This window comes from Alosa sapidissima, chromosome 4 (assembly GCF_018492685.1).
Source record: "Alosa sapidissima isolate fAloSap1 chromosome 4, fAloSap1.pri, whole genome shotgun sequence".
NCBI lineage: Eukaryota > Metazoa > Chordata > Actinopteri > Clupeiformes > Clupeidae > Alosa > Alosa sapidissima.
Window position 1 is genome coordinate 20,642,035 of NC_055960.1, and position 19,353 is coordinate 20,661,387.

General features: G+C 38.2%; 1 protein-coding gene across 1 annotated transcript; it reads left to right on the forward strand.

The window, feature by feature from the left end:
* The first annotated feature begins 610 nt into the window (after window positions 1–610).
* On the forward strand, window positions 611–14,697 carry LOC121706718 (immunoglobulin-like and fibronectin type III domain-containing protein 1). The gene is made up of 24 exons (XM_042088685.1): window positions 611–768; window positions 4,130–4,204; window positions 5,042–5,164; window positions 5,271–5,410; window positions 5,708–5,807; window positions 6,475–6,516; window positions 7,143–7,182; window positions 7,269–7,452; window positions 7,638–7,751; window positions 7,872–8,034; window positions 8,197–8,469; window positions 8,856–9,356; window positions 9,706–9,830; window positions 10,008–10,149; window positions 10,310–10,603; window positions 10,703–10,999; window positions 11,601–11,780; window positions 11,960–12,088; window positions 12,194–12,502; window positions 12,610–12,695; window positions 12,872–13,064; window positions 13,476–13,772; window positions 13,960–14,286; window positions 14,430–14,697. Exons 2-24 carry the CDS (start codon window positions 4,156–4,158, stop codon window positions 14,432–14,434), a joined length of 4,113 nt encoding a protein of 1,370 aa, XP_041944619.1. The 5' UTR covers window positions 611–768; window positions 4,130–4,155; the 3' UTR covers window positions 14,435–14,697.
* Window positions 14,698–19,353: the final 4,656 nt, after the last annotated feature.

The following is a 19,353-nucleotide window of genomic DNA, read 5'->3' on the forward strand; positions in this document are numbered from 1 at the left end:
ATGTCAGTGTTAGCAAATATTCCAATGGAGGGAGACAACACCTGATATGCCATTATATTTAAATAAAAAAAAATTACAAATTTTAAAAATTAAGTTCATACAGCTCAAAATTAAAATGTAAACACTACAACTCAATTTCCAAAATAACCAAAAAGGACACATCATACTGTACCTATGACAAAATGTGTCCATTTTGATTATTTCATAAATTTGCCATTCCAATTGACTGAAGAAAACGTCAACAGTAAATCAATTAGGTGAAGAGCCATCGTACTGCATCTACCTCTTTCCAAGAAGGTGCATTTAAAAAAAAATGCATTACAGTGTTATCAGTAACATGCAGTTAGGCCTGTCCTCCAAACACTTCTTACAAAATATCCGGCCTCATCAGTAAATTAGTGGCCTTACCTCAGTCATGGATGTTCTTATGTCCATTTGGTGCGAAGGCTGAGTTCTTTACCCACCACTGACCATTCAGTGTGTGTCTGGAATTTTACACACAATTCTAACAAGCAGAATCTGTGGCATTATCTGGCAGAGAAAGTTAGTGAGGGAGGAGTTTAAGATCCTATAGTTCTCACCTCTTGGGCCACAAACAGACAGTAAGTGAAACCCTCACCATTGCGGGGGTGGCCCACAAAAAAAGGCCTGCTCAGAGAATCTTCAAAGAGCTTTACTAGTGTTGCAAAGAGGAGACAACACTAAAATATCAGGAAGAGTGTGGAAAGCATAAGAAGCTGTGACCACAGAGCATAATCAACATTCAAAGTAAGTTCCTCTGTCTTCTGTCCAATTATCCCTTCTTTTAATCTTATTCCACAACTTTGCTATGACAACATGTATCCTTTCTTTCAGCATTATTACACAACGTGTGCTATTACAACATGTATGCTATTGGAACTTTAGACGACACTCACATTTAGCAAATAATTAAACTTGGGCCACTAATTGTACACTTACAGATTCTGTGTGTTTGCCTCTGCACATCATGTTCACTGCATCATACTGGTTCCATGTTCTATAAGCCTTCACAATAACTCTGTGTATGTTGTAGTATGTAATATGAATAAATATTAATAGAAAAAGGTCTATAAGAGAACTAACTTAATTAATGTATTCTATTTTATGCTCATCTGTATGGTGACATTGCCAATTGAAGCTTGAAAATCTTGAACAAGTAATGGCGAAAAAAGGATACCTGACATGTGATACGTGAAACTGTGAATGAAATATCTCCATCTATCTTCTGTTCCGTATACAGCATGTATTAAAAACATAACTGGCATGCCCTATTCATTTACTCCTGTAGTGACCTGAATGTCAATAGCGCTTCTCCTCATGGCTCACTATTTTTCTGTTTAGCTGTTAAAAAACAGCTAATTCCACCAAATATGCAAACTTGCTCCACAGCACAGCAATTAATTATACAATAAATAGGTAATTTATGCATACATAATTCAATTCAACAGTGCATGGAGACTAGTTTTTATTTTTTTTAAATGCCCTTTGGTAGTTAGATTGTTTATGTAGAAGTAACTGAGTTTCACTATGTTTTTAAAGCTGTGTAAAAAATAAGCTGCAAAAAACCTGTGAATGCAAAAAAAAAATGTACAAATGTTTTTCAAGTTCACCATAGCTACACAGTACAGTAATTATTTGTTACAAGTAATTAATTAATATTACCAATTACATAATTAATAATAGTGCAGGGAGACTAGCTTTCAGACTTTTAAAATGCCCTTTGGTAGTTAGTTATATGGAAGGAAACACCTGAAATCTTTTTTTGCCAACACATTGATGTCGGTCAATGCACTCTAATAATACTTTGTGCTGCTTTAGCAATTTTGACCCCCCTCTTTAGCACAGGGCATGGAAACTTAAGATAGTGGTTGAATGTGAAGTTACTGCAAAGACGTAGCCTACGAGTCATAAAAATCAACATAAAAATGTAAGGCGAGCCTGGAGTCATACCGCTAGACGGAGCTAAGGATCGGAGAACCAAGTCTTCCTGAGCCACATGGGCAACTGTATTTATAAATCAATCACAAGTTGCTGTTGCCATGCTGGGCTATTTTTCACCTGATACAAATATGGACACAGAGAGGAAGGTATGCATGCTGTTAACTTACGCATATTTCCTGATGCAAATTCCCCGATCCAAACCTGATTCCCTAGGCTATATTTAAAGAATATCTTACACAATGAATTAATATTGTATGTCGCTATGTAAACAAGTGACAGTGTCATTTTTTACAATGGAAGCATGAGGTACAAAATATTATTGAAACATAATTTTTATATTTTAAAATGAAATATTACTTTGTATTATATAACTAAAAAACAAAGGGGGAAATATAACGTCAACAAGTCTCCTTTTTATCATTCACTTCGTTCCACTCACATTTTAAAGGAAAATAAATTATACATCAGCATCATCATATACTGAATTGATACACTCCTTTCAAACGTTTGCCATTTTGGCTCCATTTGTTTGCAAAAAAGGATGTTTGGTAGCATAACAGGGAAGCTCCACCAGTCACGTAACTGAAGCGCTCCCTTCGCGACACGTAAAATCCATTTTAGAAGACTTGTCTATTTTATTTGAACATACGTGCCGCTATCTTATGTAATATATATTTCCATTGATTATAGTGAAAGCTAATTGTTGCAGCAGACGCAACGCTTCGCCGCTTCGGTTACGTGCCTGGTGTAGCTTCCCTGTTAGTACAATCACACATAACGACAGTCTCAAGCAGAGGGTAGCCTGTGTCACGAGTTGCTCTGTGACTGATGGCTTTATGAGGTATGTGACCTATTGCTGGCAGAGGAGGCAGCAAGTGGCCTCAGTCTACTTCAGTGCATGCAAAGTGTTCTCGGATCATATAAATTCCTTAATTTACAATCCGTTTTGAGTTTCCGCTTGCAGAACAGATCACATCAAATCCTCCAAGGCACACACAAGTGAAAGGGAGCTGTGTACACATTTCAAGTTTGGCAGGAAAAAAAAAAATATATAGCAGGTTGTTATCATCCTATATCCGATTTCAGTCAGGTTGCAGGGATAAGTTCTGGCATCACCATACCATGGGTATTTCACAGGCTGTTAACGCGATCAGAGTGTACATGGTAGACAATGTAACAGCTAGAGAAAAGCAATATACAACCTACATTGTTAACTATTTGAATACAATCAGAAACATGCTCACTTAAACAGCATGATATTCAAAAACTAAACACAACGCAAATCCAGTCTTGCTAAATTTACCGTAAATATGTGTACTCATTTAAGAGCAGAAAACTAAGATTTTACTCCCCAGCTTTCAATCATTCGATTTAATAGAGACTTCAACATGAGTAGAGTTTGCTTAAAATATGTCAGCATCGGATTCTTACTGTAGACGGATTGCCTAAATCCAGTGGTTGGAGAGCTTGGAAACTGACACCAATGCTGACTGTAGCCATCTGGAATGATAAATCCTGTCTGGGACATATGGAGTTTTGGACTGTTGCTAAAAGCTGATACAGCTTCTTACAGCATGTGATGTCCTAGATCTACACACTATAGTCAGCTGTAAGACTGTAAGACTCTACACTCTAATAAAATGTGTTCATACATTTTGTTTGTTTAGAAAGAGATACAGAAGGAAATCTGCATATATTGTAAGATAGTGTGTCTATTCCAAAAGCATTATGACACAAAAAAACAAAATGTAAAAGTGGTGAAATTCCACGTTTGCCACTTTACACATGCAATACCATAAAGATCAGTTTACTGTCTAGGCACCTTGCTCCCTTCCTTTCCCTGTTTTAAAAATAAGTTGATCCTGACTCCCAGTGACCTTTATTCAACATACAGTACAGTAAATCTACTGTACTCAGAAATAAACTATTCTATGAAAATTGATACACTGAAAGTTTTCATTGGTACTATGCCAGTGTCTGGTGGGTTTTTCACTGCTGTATAGGACGCTTTTTGCCAAATAAAAACAGAGATAGATGGACAAAGTCTACATTTCTGTATGTTGTATATCCTCATAATGATCAAATATTCAAAAAGCTGAATTTATCATCCTTTCTATTTATTTTAAGAAGTGAGTACTAATTTTGCAAATGATTTCTTTTTTCCAAGATCCTAGTACATAAAGGAACACAAGAATGAAATTCAGGAAAACAAAAGATGAAGAACCCACTGCTCCTGGGCAAGGTGAGCAAAGGCCATAATAATGCTGTAGAAAATGTGAAACAAAATGGCACTACGTATGCTATCAAACATGGGATAATAGACGACATGGACGGTTCACAGAAAGAAATGCACGATTGAGGCAAATGGCCCCGACGCGACACCGAATGGCATGGAGTCCATTATCCTGCTTATTACACTGTTGCCACTTGCGTTGTGTTCATTTTCTGTTATAATTTAAATGTTTTAATTGCTAAAACTGTCTTGTTTGTAGAACTACTTCTTTCCAAATCATTTCTCAAGGACAAACTGCCGTCACTAGTTCTAAATGAATGGTTGCTATGGCCAAAGGTCAGTCGTTAGTTCCATCTCTCCTGTTGTCAAACGGGCATATCCCAGGATTCTGATGAACCTAGCTTTGAAACATCGCTATTTTACTTAGCCTACTGCCATGCAACTAGCTAAAAGTCACCTCCATCATATGCTACAATGTTGTTATGTTCTGTTAATACGGCCAGCAAATTGGAGCTACTTCATAGGTGTGCAAATAACATACGGTTAATACATGTTCTAAAGATCGCAGGACAATGAGAAATTCAACCAAGCAGTGGAATAATAAATGTTAACCTTCTGCCAAGGAATTAAACAAGATAAATGAACTGTTATTACCAAAATGATATTTCTTTCATAATATTTCAGAGAATGATTTCCCCTCAGTACAGAGAATGGCCTAATAGTTGTAATGATCACAAGCTAGTTCACTCACATCAGTCCGATGTGTAAATATGTACAAATATTATTATTATTATTTTTTTTTTTAAAAGAACTTTCCTCAAGTTCACAACTCTTTTTCCTCTGTAGTGAAAATCAAGAGAAGGTCCAGAGTCCCAGGAGTAATGATCACACAATATGTTGAGGAGCTTCCAGAAGGAAAGACCACACCTGACTTCACCCGCAAGCCAATTGCTCTTACAATCCAAGAGGGTAGGAAATGATTGTTATATATGTAATGACTTTCAGATCTTTTTTTATTGTGATGACAGTCAAAACACAGACCTTACACCACTGTGATTTCATATTGTTTTTGCAGGTAAACTAGCTATTTTCAGGGCCATAATTACAGGCGATCCAACACCAACTGTGACCTGGAGAAGAAATAATGGCAACACTGATGACCCTGAAAAGTATCAAGTCATTTTTGACCCAAATTCCAATGAGCACCAACTCCAGGTGCTAGCACTACTCTCTTTTTTATATATGCAAGGACAATAAATTATGTTTCAAAACTCTGACATGACCAAATTAACACACTCAAATGATAAAATGAATTCCAAACACAACAATCTTTCAAAATCATGGTAAGGTGTAGTATGCGCATGCAAATGTTCTTCTCTTTTTAAAGTGCTTTTCACAGATGATGGAAGGATAAATACTAATGGCGCGTAATGGGGTCTTGATATCCTTTTCCCATTGGAGTCCTTCAGAGGATTTTTTTTTTTCTGACATAGCTCAATTGCATTCAAACAGATGCCAAATGTAGATCCAGATCAAGCTGATACGTATAAGTGCTATGCAGTCAATGAATTTGGAAAAGCTGTTGTAACTGCAGCACTCAATATCATCGAAGGTGAGTATATTTTTGTGAATATGTAGATTATAATTTGCGGTAAAATTTTACGTTAAGGGGACATGAATTATCATGAATTCATGCATGTATTATTCATGATTTATGTATTACTTCATTCCTTAATATCTCATGAAACATCAGTTCATAGTCTGTTATTTGTAACCTCTTACATGAACAGCACAACACCTAAAGTTCTGTATAAGGTATGATGGAAACATCATTATGAACTATGATTTATTAAGCATGATCATGATTATTTCTTTTTCTGCCAAAAATGTGGTCACCACTGCTCAATATTCTCAAATTTGAACACAACTTTGTGGTTCTCTGGACAAATGTCATTATTCACCACTTTAGTTGAGGGGCCAGAGACATGAACTCATGAGAAGTTAACCTTAAATTCATGTAATCATGATGATCATGCTTAAGAAATCATAAATCAAAATGAGGTAATGAATGAGAGACTATGAACTCATGTCAATTCCTGATGATTCATAAGATATAAAGGAATTGAGTAATGCATAAATCATGAATTAATTCATGCTAATTGACGTACCCTTACCGTAAAGTGTTACCGAATTTGCTTATATCACCTTATAATTGCACGTTACATTTTTTTATTGCTGTTTATTTATATTTTTGGATGTTATTATTTTGCAAACTCCAGTTGGATTCAAGAAAAGCAAAGCACTGCAACAAGCCAGAACAGGTAAACGATGCACTGATAGAATTAGGCCCTGTGTCTACCAATCATGTTTTTTGTGCCGACGGCGGTTATTTTCTTTAAAAATCCTATGAAGTTCAGCGTTCACATCGCTCAGCGCCCTTGGTGCTAAAGTGGGGATCACATTGCACGCGATATGCACTGTGTTCGCTGCTAGGTTGCTCTTGGTTGAGGTAATGACCCAAAGATTTTTGTTGTGCTTGCCGCCGGGCTCAGCGCAAAATATCTATGATTTACAGCGCGCCACGGTCAAACTTTGCTCGGCGCAGCGGCAGACCAGTTCTTGTGCGCGCAAGCCATTGAAAATAATGAGTTTCATAGTGCAGCGCTGCCAATTGCGCAAGCAGTGTGACCCCCCCCTGACCATTTTTTCTCTCTTCAACCCCCCCCCCCGACCATTTTTTCATCTCTTCAACTTTTACAACAGCACTGGGCTTGTCAATGTCACTTCTCTCTTGCAAGCAAAGAGAATGGGCGATGTTGCCACAAAATTTGGTGGACACAGGCCCTTAATCTGTTATGTTCAACGCTGTATGTCACACACTCTTGGAAATAAAAAGAATGTATAAGGCCAACCAATACATGTACTGATTGTAAATCAACTTTTCTAGCACAACGAGAAATGCCAGCACCACACCTTCTAAAGACAAGGTAAGTGAGATTTTCAGAAAAAAACACACTTTTAAACCACATATCAGAATATGAAGTATAAGAAATGTATTTTACTCTTCTTAAAGGGCTGAGCGACCTAAAGAAGAGAAGAAGGAAGGGGAGCCAGACGAGAAGTTTTGGGAGCTTTTACTTAGCGCTAGCAAAAATGACTATGAGCGCATCTGTGCTGAGTATGGAATCACAGATTTCCGTTGGATGCTGAAGAAACTCAACGAGAAGAAGAAGGAAAGGGAAGAGGAACAAGCACAGGTGATATAACAGTTACAGATGTGTTATCTTTGCTGAGATACACTAATGCAGTTCAGACCTGTCCCAATAAAGTTTGCTTTGCTTAGTTTGCTTTGCGACTATACAGGCTATACGCAGAATCCGATTATGTCTCAAATTGTATATAGTCTTCATTTTTATTGGGATTTTTGAAATTCTCCTTACAGGTTGTAAGTTATGTGGCCAACCTGAAACCAATTCAAGTCAAATCAGAGGGAAGCGCGGAATTTGAATTTGAAATGGACCTCAAGGACCCTACTTCAAGAATCTTTCTTTACAAAGTATGACTGATGTGATTTCTAGAGTTAGGTTATAAATGCAATGTATACACCAAAACACAATTGTGTTTACTTATCAGAGTTTTAATAGCTAACTCTTTTTATTTATTCATTTTCTAACAGGATGGGGAAATGGTTCCTTTTAGCATAGACGACGAGGAGAAACATTCTTTAAAACAGATAGGAAAGAAATTTGTGTTTTCAGTTAAAGACCTTTTGCCAGAGGATGCTGGGTTATACCAGGTGGATGTGGAAGGTGTCAACATCTTCTCAACAGATTTTAAAGGTAAGACAGCTGTTTAAGGTGTGTTTCTATTATATGCTACACATGTCATGTACATGATCCATGTCACTGAAATGGGATGTACATGAAGTGAACATCAAATCTATTGAAATTACCATGATAATGGTACAATGTGCAAAACAATGCTTTTTCTCCCGTCTGTAGTTCCAGCAGTGGAGTTCTTAGTGAAGATTCAAGAAGTGAAGGCCACAGAGAGAGAGGATGCTGTCTTTGAATGTGTTTTATCTCAACCACTGGAAAAGATCTCCTGGTTTGGGAAGACTGTGCCCCTGACACAGAGCGAGAAGTATGACATCCAAGTATCTGAGGACAAACTCATCCACAGACTGGTGGTAAAAGACTGTCTGCAACTAGACAAGGGCATCTATGCAGCTGTTGCTGGAATCAAGTCCTGCAATGCATGGCTTGTAGTAGAAGGTAACCGTAACCTAAGACTACAAATAGTTTTAAAGTTGGGATAACTGATACTTTGAATCTGAGAGCTAGCAGTCTTGCACTATCTATTGTGACAAAGAGATGTACATCTCTCAATTTACTAGCCTATTAGGACACTTTCAACAAATCAGTACTTAACAGTGTAAATGGCATACTGACATCAAAGGATATGTGATTTGCTAGTGCTATTACAGTATGTGAAGTGATGATTATGAGGAAATGAAGATTTAATTCAAGACTACAGTTGGCCCAACTGTCAAGAACTGCTTAAAGGCACAGTAACAAAGACAGACCAGAATTGTGGTCCTTAATATTATCACTGTGCTCCTGTATTTACATGTAATGATATATTCCTTTTATTGGCATAGCTGACAAAGAACCAAGTACGCATGGCAAGAAGAAAGCTCGTAAAACCACCACTGCTGGTGGTAGTGGAGTTGACCTGGCAAAAATCGCAGCAGAACAAAATGCCAAGATCCAGACTGAGAGAGCAGAGATAGTAGAGAAGGTGAAACAGGCACAAGCAGAGAAAGAGGTGGCTGCACCTAAACAAGAACCGACTCCAAAACCAACTGAGGAACCAACTCCTGAAGTAGTTGAAGAAACTCCTCCTGCTCCAGAAGAACCAAAACCAGCCAAGGTCCCAGCTCCAGACAAACCTAAAAAGATTGTGAAAAAACCTGCAGCCCCTAAACCAAAGCCTGTGGTGGTAGAGAGCACTGAAGTTAAAGCTGAAGGAGAATTAGTTGAAGAAGAAATTGAAGTCGTAGAAGAGCCTATCATAATTGAAGAGGAACCTTCAACTGAGGGTGACGGTGAGAAAAAGAAGAGGGTCAGGACAGGCCCACTGGTCCCTGATACAGTCATCGGTAAGCTCATGTGAATATCCATCAACTCTGTTCGTCACACTGGTTAAATCATTGATTAGTTTGGAACCAATCTTCAGGAGCATTACAATTTTTAGGAAAAGCTATTTAGAGGAACAAAGAGTTTTAGGGGTATAATAAACTGCTGGCGTCTGAAGTTTCATTAACGCTAATTAAAGTTGTTATAAGACTAAATCAGCAGCAGATGAGGAAACACTTGAAAAGTCATGCCAATCTGACTTCATGATTCTTGGTTTTACCTGGATGTAGTTGTAAATGTAGCCTACTGTTTTCTCCTTGGTGTCTACAAGCTGTCAGAAACAGAAATCATTATACCGAACATATATTCCAGATCCTGGTGTCCACTTCACCTCTGGACTATCAGACGTCAGTGCTATTATGGGTCAGTCAGCAGAGTTAGTCTGTAAGCTGAGCAGTGAAAACTGTGATGGAGTATGGTACAAAGACGGGAAAGAGGTAAGTCATGCAAAGACATTGAACATGTTAGAACATTTGACAAATTAAATAGTCATGAGCTAATATGATAATATGATCACTTCACATCTTGATGAAATGGATGAATTCATATTTACTCAACATTGTATTGTGTGATTTACTTCTAAAATACACTCACAGTCCCAAATCTTTGTTTAGTTAATGTCAGAGGAAGGATTGGCTATAATTAAAGATGGAACTTATCACAAACTGGTCATTAGTAAGTGCAAAGAGGAAGATGCAGGAAAATACCGTTTTGAGGCAGACGGACGTAAAACTGAGGCTATGGTGATTGTTGAAGGTAAGAAACTAATACATTTGCTAAATAGACATTTTGGAAGGGTCATCTTAAATGTTCCAGCATATACTTTGTAAAGTTTTTTTGCCTCACTAGGCTCTGTTTTGTGGCACTGTAGTGGTCTTTGATAATTAAACTTGCAGTGATCTGTGATACTTTGCAGATCCTCCTAGGATTGATCCAGATGAACTGGCTAAGTTCTCAGAGCCAGTGATCATAAAAGCAGGTCAGAATGCCACCTTCAAGCTGGACTTTGTGGGCCGAGAGCCAATGAAGATCCAATGGTACAGTGAAGGCGAGGAACTCTTGAACGACAAAAACATAAAACTAGAAAAATCATCCTCTCAGAGTTGTCTGCTTCTCAACAAGTGCCAGCGGAAACAAACAGGAGAGATTAAAATCAAGTTAAAAAATGAGTTTGGAACAATTGAAGCCCTATCCAAGCTTATTGTCACTGGTCAGTAAAACCATGTTGACCAATATCATGGCTATACAATGAGCTTCTCTTTTTAGTGTTCTTTCTTTGAATGTTGCAAACTGTGATCTAATATTTCAGATAAGCCTACACCGCCTCAGAGTCCTGTTGAGATAGTTGAAGCCTCAGCTCATTGTGTGGAGATAAAGTGGCGCGCACCAAAGGATGACGGAGGCTCCCCTGTGATAAACTACAACCTGGAGCGTCAACAGTTAGGGCGCAACACTTGGAAGAAGATTGGTATGATTCCTGGTGTTCCTCACTACAAGGACACTGATGTGGACCACGGGAGGAAATACTGCTACCGCATCAGGGCCATAACTGCAGATGGCACAAGTGAGGTAATGGAAACGGATGACATCCAAGCTGGCACCAAAGGTGAGTGAGAGACAGATTGCATTATGATTAACACTGTTATGTTTCAAATCTACTTCCTTCATACCATTACATCTTTTCTTCTCACTTCTGCTCTGCACTTTTGATATAACTATTATGTCAGGGATAATGAACGACAATAGAATAGCAATAGAATAGCAATAGAATAGCAATAGAATAGCAATAGAAGGCCATGTCTCGAAGTGCATAAAACTTCTGCTACCTGAACGGTGTGAAGTCCATTGTCCTGCTTCTACCACTGTTGCAACACTTTGATGATATAACTTCATCTCTGTCATATGTTACAATGCCACTATGCTCTGGATACCTGTCACTAATGTGTTACTCTGTTTCAGTGTGACATTTCACTTAAAATTAACAAGTTTGGCAAATTGATATACAATCATCCAGATTTTTTTCTGTTGAGAAAATCAAGTGGAAAATGTACTAGATGTGGTTGCAATATACCAAATAAATGAGAGAAAATACATACTGTATGTAGACGTACATGTTATTTTTCCTTTAGATTTGCTGCAGGGTGACATAATGCTATAATTTCAATAAGTTATAAAAATGTTCTATTTGTTTCTATTCTATGCCACAGCTTACCCTGGCCCTCCCTCCACGCCCAAGGTGGTTAGTGCATTCAAGGACTGCATCAATCTTTCCTGGTCTCCACCAAGCAACACTGGTGGAACCAATATTGTGGGTTACAATTTAGAAAAACGCAAGAGAGGCAGCAATTTATGGGGCCCAGTAAACCCACTAGATGAACCCATCAAAGGTGTCAGGAATACATCCAACATAAAATCACATGATTTCTTTCAACTTAATAAGCTATGGGAGATGTTATGTACTAATGATATCTGATATGTATGCACGGCCTTTACTGCTGATGTTATGCTGCTAATATTTTGTTAATCATTATATACATATATAAAAGTCTCTCTTAAATACTTCCAGCAAAAGAATATGGAGTGAAAGATGTCGTCGAGGGAATAGAATATGAATTCAGAGTGTCAGCCATTAATTTCTCTGGCGCTGGAGAACCAAGCACCCCTTCTGATTTCGTGTTTGCCAGAGATCCAAAGAGTAAGGCTCTATTTACACATTTAAACTGTAAATGTTATCATTCTTCTCTATACACGTGTACAGCTTTATTTATATTACATTGTTAATTCAATTTTTATATTACAGAACCCCCTGGAAAAGTTATTGATTTCAAGGTGACAGATTCAACTTACACTTCTTTGTCCTTGGGATGGACTAAGCCCAAAGACGAAGAAGGGGTACAGGATGAGGCCAAAGGTTACTATGTGGAGATCAGGCCTGCTGAAAATACAGAGTGGGATCGTTGTAACTCAAATGCAATCACCACAACCTCCTATACCATCATTGGTTTAAAGTCCATGGCCATGTACTGGGTCAGAGTGATTGCAACAAATGAGGGAGGAGATGGAGAGCCTCAAGATTTAGACAACTACATTATTGCAATGCCACCTCCAGGTAGAAATACTGACATGATATACTTACTTATCATTACCGAAGCTAAGTGAGTGTCAATAATGGTCTTAATATGACTATGCTCCTGTTTTGTTTTGGGGTTTTTCTAGTGAGGCCAACTTTTACAGATCGTAAAATGACAAGTTTCATGGTTGTGAGAGCTGGAAATTCAACTCGTGTCAACATCAACTTTAAGGTACTCTCTATTTAGGAATTCATTGATTTCTTACATTAATAAAAACATTCTTATTGTTAATTACGTGACATACTGTATGTAAGCAATATTAAGACCTTTCATCAAAAAAAAAAGATTTCTGAAAGTTAATTTGTATAATATCTCAAAGTTTTTCACAATTTTCCATAATGTTGCAGGCATCACCCATGCCAAAAATAACTTGGTTAAAGGATGGCATGCCCATATCCAAAAAAGTTACTGTAAGCAATGCTGAAGGCACATCACAGCTTCTGATTCCTTCATCGGAACGCTTAGACACAGGAATGTATACCATCATAATAAAAAACATTGTTGGACAAGAAACCTTCAGCACTGAGATTAGAGTAACAGGTAATACTACAATTACTGAATAATCCCAAAAATGCCATATGAAAAATACAATTTTAAAATGTTGATGCATCATAATATAACATATGCTTGAACTAATAAATGGAAATTCATATACAGTATTAGTTCAAACATATGTTTTATTATTACACATCAACTTTCACTAAAATCATTTTTTGATCATCACTAAGATTTTTTTAAAACATATCTGACCATATCCTTCTCATATCTATCTCTTTATATCATATTGTCTTCTATTAAACTGTAATTCTATTCTGTAGCTCTATAAGGACTTAACTCGTTTGTCCTCTTTATGTTTCAGCTGATGTTAACACCATTTAAAACATTTTTATTGTAATTTGAGTCATACAAGATGAAATATTTTAGTATTCACACTCATCACTTAATGTTCAGATGACCCCAAGCCCCCCGGCCCTGTGGAGCTAGAGCAGAATGTCCCAGGTACTGTTACTGTGTCCTGGATGGCATCCCCAGATGAGAAGCGTGATGACAGGCTACATTATATGGTGACAAAGAGAGACTCAGTCAAGCGCTCTTGGCAAACTGTGGCTGATCGCCTCTTCAATAATAACTTCACTGCTGTGAATATCTTGCCTGGACGAGAGTACCGCTTCCGGGTGTACGCCAAAAATGATATGGGAGTTTCTGACCCTTCAGAGTCTCGTAAATGGGAGGTGGTCAAAAAGAAAGGTATAATCACTTTTAAAGTAGTAGCTCAAGTCAACACTTGTGTACATTTGATCTAAAATATCAGCAATTGCCATAAGATTACTTTTTATGAACAAAATGAAACTCAGCGGCAGAATGACTTGCATGCATGTAGTTAATCTGGAGTCAGCTGGTATCTGAGTGGGACATTTTGTTTTCTATTAAACAGAGAAGTTTACTCTGAACATGCCCGAATCCAAGCCCTGCACCTTTGACGCGGCGCCATCCTTTCTGGTCCCACTGAAGACACGAAGCAGCCCGGAGAGCTATGAGTGCTATATGAGCTGTGCTGTCAGTGGAAACCCTGCACCTCATGTCACATGGTATCGCAACAACATTAGTGTCAACACGGACACCAATTACTTAATCTCCAACACGTGTGGGGTCTGTTCAATGCTCATCTTGAGAGTGGGCCCCAAGGACAACAGTGAGTACAAAGTGATTGCGGAGAACCAACACGGCAGGGCAGAGTGCACTACCAAGCTCACAGTTCGAGGTATGAGTTTTTGATGCTGAAACTGTGCAATGTTTTATTTGATCTTATGCTTAGTAGGTGGATGACGCAACTAAGGTTGATTCAATTCGGTGTATTTGAGATTTCAAAGTATATTTTGTTCATTTATGTTTTTTATGTTTCAGAGTAAGTGATCCGGTGCTTGAAAGACTGGAGCTGAAAACATTAAGTGAAGCAAAGCTGAGAAATGATGTGCTCTTTAATATTGCTTTGGTTATATTTTTTGTGTCATGTGATTAGTTTTGTAAAAAACCCTATACATTTTACGTAGTCCTACATAAACACCTGAAGGAAAATGTATGAAATGCACCCCTTAAACCCACTGAAATGAAAATACATTATTACAACATCTAAAATGTGCCGACATATGTTAAATATGTGTTATATGCCCAATAAAAAAAGACTATGAAAACAGTTGTACTGACATTTTTTTTATTTACAAAACTTATGTAATAATATGCCATATACATGATCTTAAAAACAAATTGCTGAACTCCTCCCGCTCCCCCCAAACACAAACATCTATATTTACCTTTCCAAAACACAATACTGTTTTGAAAAGGGTTGGGGTGATTGTTGTGAAAGGGATTGGGGTGATTTATGTTGAGGGTTAAAGGATGGTTAGTTCTGCTTCTTCACGGACCAGCTCATAAATGCCATTACAGCAAGTTAGTATATCTTGTAAAATATTTATTGGAATATAAATGGATAGAAACAAAAATGTTGACATGGTCAAGTCTTTTACATTGTCTTTCTGTTCTTTTTTAATCAATGGCTGGTTACACGTCAGATATGTGGCATAGGTTAATGGGTCTGGCTTTAGTTGGCAGTCATTTCTTCCATCACTGCTACCTTGACCTTGGTTTATCACCTTTCATTATTACCTAAAATTAACACCGAAGGAACTCTTGTACATACTGGCAGTAAAAAAGAAATGTGTGAGGCCTTGTGACAGATGGTAAAACTAGCACACAGGATGACTATGCTGAGGGGTGAACATCAGGTGGATAGTTAAACAGCCGAGTGTAAAACACTGTGACACTCACCGGCTCCATGTTGATTGCACTACAGTCCAAAACAAAGATTACACAGCATGATTTACAGTACATTCTTTCATTCAAGCAGATGTTTAAATGTTTTCCTGGTCAAAAACAAAATACCCTGAGACCAATCTAACTGGGGCCTATTGCACAAAACTAGGATAAGGGATTAAGCCGGGATATCTTGGTTATCCTGGCTCAATTTAGCCGTGATCCAGTTGCACAAAAGTGGGATGGGGGCAGCAGGATATGTTATGGTATAAATTACCATGGCAATTTATTCTGTGGAGCTAGCCTGCTCCAGACCAGGCTAAGTTCCAGGATCTATTTAATCTCATCCCTTATCTCAGTCAGCAGTCACCACAAACGGAAACCAATAGTTATTCCACTGTCCACTACACATCACATATACCTATACCCACGGTCATTATTTAAATGTTTGTAATCATTAATTAACTTTTACATACTCGCCATTTCCGACCTGTCATGCGACAATGTGACGTCACGGGAGTGCCTAACCATTTCGCGCGTGGTGGTCGTGGAACTAGTTGCAATAATGTCCTAAACAGAGGTGTTGCTGTTTGTTGCTGTTGTGAAAAGGCTATCGCTACCTACTTCACACCGTAGAAAAAGCAATGAAGCCGCTCTAGTTGCCATGGTGAATCAGTGAATCTGTGATCGGTGGCGGGGTCTGTTGAGGGAGCCGTGAGTGCGCACTTATCCAGGATAGGTTTCACCTGGCTTGATGAATCCGTGTCTGCTCATCCTGGCTTGCTCGTTGTGCAACCAATTAAGCCTGTACGCTCTTGTTTTGGATTCATTGAGCGCAGCTCAGTAACTTCCCGGATGTCTTAATTCTGCTTTTGTGCAATAGGCCCCAGGTGTCTATATCCTGCCCCATACTTTACACATACACATGATTTGGAATGCTGTTCTTAAAACCTGTTATGGAACAGTATGCCTTCCACAGTACACCTACCCTCCTCCTACCCTCCAGTACCCTACACCTCCCCAACATTCTATATCAAATGTATGCACCATATTGCTATGTAGCATAGTAATATTATTTACCATTTGAAAGCTTGGACTCTTGGGAATCCATATATGACAACCCTTTGCATGTACAATATGTGTATAGTGCTTTACATTGTCAGATTAATCTTACTATGTCTCAATTAAATGTAATAAAAAATGCCCTCCTCCCCCTTCACTGCCTTTGGTGCTTCCCTACTTTATAGCTGCAGTATATATCCCTTAGCAATAAGTTGATGCAGCATATTGGGTCTTGAAATATTCACAGGAATCCATAGGAAATTGAATATTCATGTTGTTTTATCCAATATTAATTGTGCAGATGCATAGTCCCATTTTATACACATCCATTGAACCAACAAAGAAAAAGCAAAAATGGAGACTTTTGTGTAATTATTCCATATTTTGTGTAGTCATTCTATATCTATAAACCCCTGACATACATTCCAAATAGTCTACAAGAAACTACAGAGCGTTATCTTTCATTTGAGACCAAGACTGTGCTTCTACACCAAGAGGTTGCCACACAGTAAGCCTTTTATTGTCAGTATGCATTTTGGGTAACCAGAAGTGCTATGGGGAGTTTCCATAGGGCATTTTACAAAACACATGAGCATACCTTGGCAAATAATGGTCTAAAGTACTCATATTTCATTCTATATTGATATACTTTTGCACACAGCTTCACAAATCCTGGTGCTAGGGCTCAGTTGTGTTTCTAAGTCATATCAAGTGACCTTGATATGGTCAGTTCAGAGATGCTTGTTATCCGGCAGAAAGAAAAAAACAATATTCTAGCCTCTGTAACTCTGTGACAGTACTTCACACAATTCTTCTGTGTTTGAAACTACAGGGTCTCAGTTTTCAAAAGAGGTCAATCATTTGATGGTAAGCCAAAATATGTGGGAACAGTGCCCTCTATAGTAGGTGCAATGCCTAGAAATGGCCCAATCCAGATCATCAGAAAATTAAAACATTATATATAAAAATGAACACAAACTGTCGCATGGCCATGTACTGTGTCTATGACGGTCTGATAAAAGTCTGACACATGTTGTGCACACAAAATTTCCAATGAATATTTATGGGGTGGCGTTCTGGACTTTATTGGCCATGAAAAAGTGGTCACACACAGCTAACAGCAACAGATGTGAAATAGCGTGTGAGAGACTCAGTGACAGGAAGCCTGCATTGTTTACTGTGGGAATATGAAAGGCGTTTGACCTCTGATCCCTCTTAAGGTATATCAAGCTTCTCAGGTCAAGTCCTCCCATGCCAGAGTTGAGTCAAAGCATGGAGTCAAGCACTAAAACTTTCCTGAAGTATTTGGCCTACTTGTAGAACCATGCTCACACAGTTTTGGGAAGTCTTAACGATGTATAGAATACATAATGACTATGTCGTGTCAGTTATTTACATTGTCCCCAGATCGATGAATCCTATTTTTCACTGCATGCATTTAAGCGTTAAAATGTCTGAATTCACACTTGCCAGTTCAACCGTTAGGTATGCTGAACATTCATCCATCCATTTTGGACATCCACGCCTAAAAATGCTTTGCAGTAGTGTGAATACTACACCACTGTCAGTAATGTAAAACCCAAACTGGCTGCACCTAATTTGAGCAACAGGATCATCACACCAGTCAAAACCTCAACGCACTACAGTATGTAGTAATTTTTCTAAATTGTACTGAGTCAAAATTTTAGACTTAGAATTGTTCAAAATTAAATTCATCAATAAAAAACATGTGGTAATACCAACATACATCTACATCTGTATATACCTGGTATACCATAACATCTAGGTGAACGAGACAGAGGTTGAGTCTAAATTAGCCTTTGTCGTCTATGATTTTAGGAAAATTCCATGGAAATGCCGCAACTTTATTATATAATGTATGAGAACGTCCTTGTCTGTGTGCTCACCTGTTTTATGGCATTAAATGACTGTTCTGTGGCATTAAATTAGCAAGATGTTTTGCCTTGTAATTAAATTAGCATTAGCTTCTGTGGGATGGTAAAGTGTATAAAGTGTTTGGTAACAGGATTCAAGGCTGCTTTTGTTAGCACCACAGTCTTATCTTCATTTCAATAAATCAAATTTGTCACAAAGTTGCGGAACTCAGCAAAATCTGTTTTACTCCTGTGTTTTCCCATGTTCTGCTTTTTAGGCGATTCCAACTTCCCCACTTCCAGTCACTACAAGTTACAGTACACCCGGCCGAACAATTCATTAGTCTCATTCATTTGACAGGCATTCCATGAGGCATTCCATGAGTAGGGATATCCTGGCACAACACTACCACTCTGACTCTGCAGCGCTACTAATCACTCCATGTTTGTTACACTCTGGGCTAAACATTGAATTGTAGATGTCAACATTCAATTCATACTTAAAGACACAGTATGCAACACTCCCAGTCTACTGTATATTGACCATGTTTTATTTGCCTATGCTATATGCACGATGCAGTTCTGTGGTCCAAGTCAGAACACCCTGCAAAAATGTCAAAAAAGCTTTCGGAGCACAACATGGCCAACTATTGGCAAAAGACATTAAGTTAGAATGGTAGCATGCATTAAGTCAGTGTTCGCTGTGTGGTTGTTAACATCTGTTAAAGGGGAACTTGGCAACTATTTCAACTTAATAAACCCGTTTAGAAATCATTTGGATGGTTAAATGACCTGTTCCGGTGAAAATGGTGACTTTCCCCGCTGCGCCTAGCGTCCCCAGGCGGAAAACCAACCTTGCAACATTGAGACTACCGTCCCGGAAAGAGAAGTGAGAAACAAGAAACTTGTTTTAACCCTTACAAGCCCGACCATTCTAATTTCGTTAAAATTTTAACGATGACCAATCATCTAATATCTCAGCTGTCCAATGACTGATTTTATTTCTGAAATCTTCCCCGTAATGCTGACAACATAAGCTTCAATTTGATATGATTGGTTAAGGGGTTTATGGCGCGAAATGT

Excerpts from the sequence above, each read along its gene's own strand:
- LOC121706718 (XM_042088685.1), top strand. The coding sequence starts at position 4,156 with ATGAAATTCAGGAAAACAAAAGATGAAGAACCCACTGCTCCTGGGCAA. Across the intron at positions 8,035-8,196 it reads CTTCTCAACAGATTTTAAAG|TTCCAGCAGTGGAGTTCTTA; the intron begins GTAAGACAGCTG and ends TCCCGTCTGTAG. Across the intron at positions 13,773-13,959 it reads GGAGGTGGTCAAAAAGAAAG|AGAAGTTTACTCTGAACATG; the intron begins GTATAATCACTT and ends TCTATTAAACAG.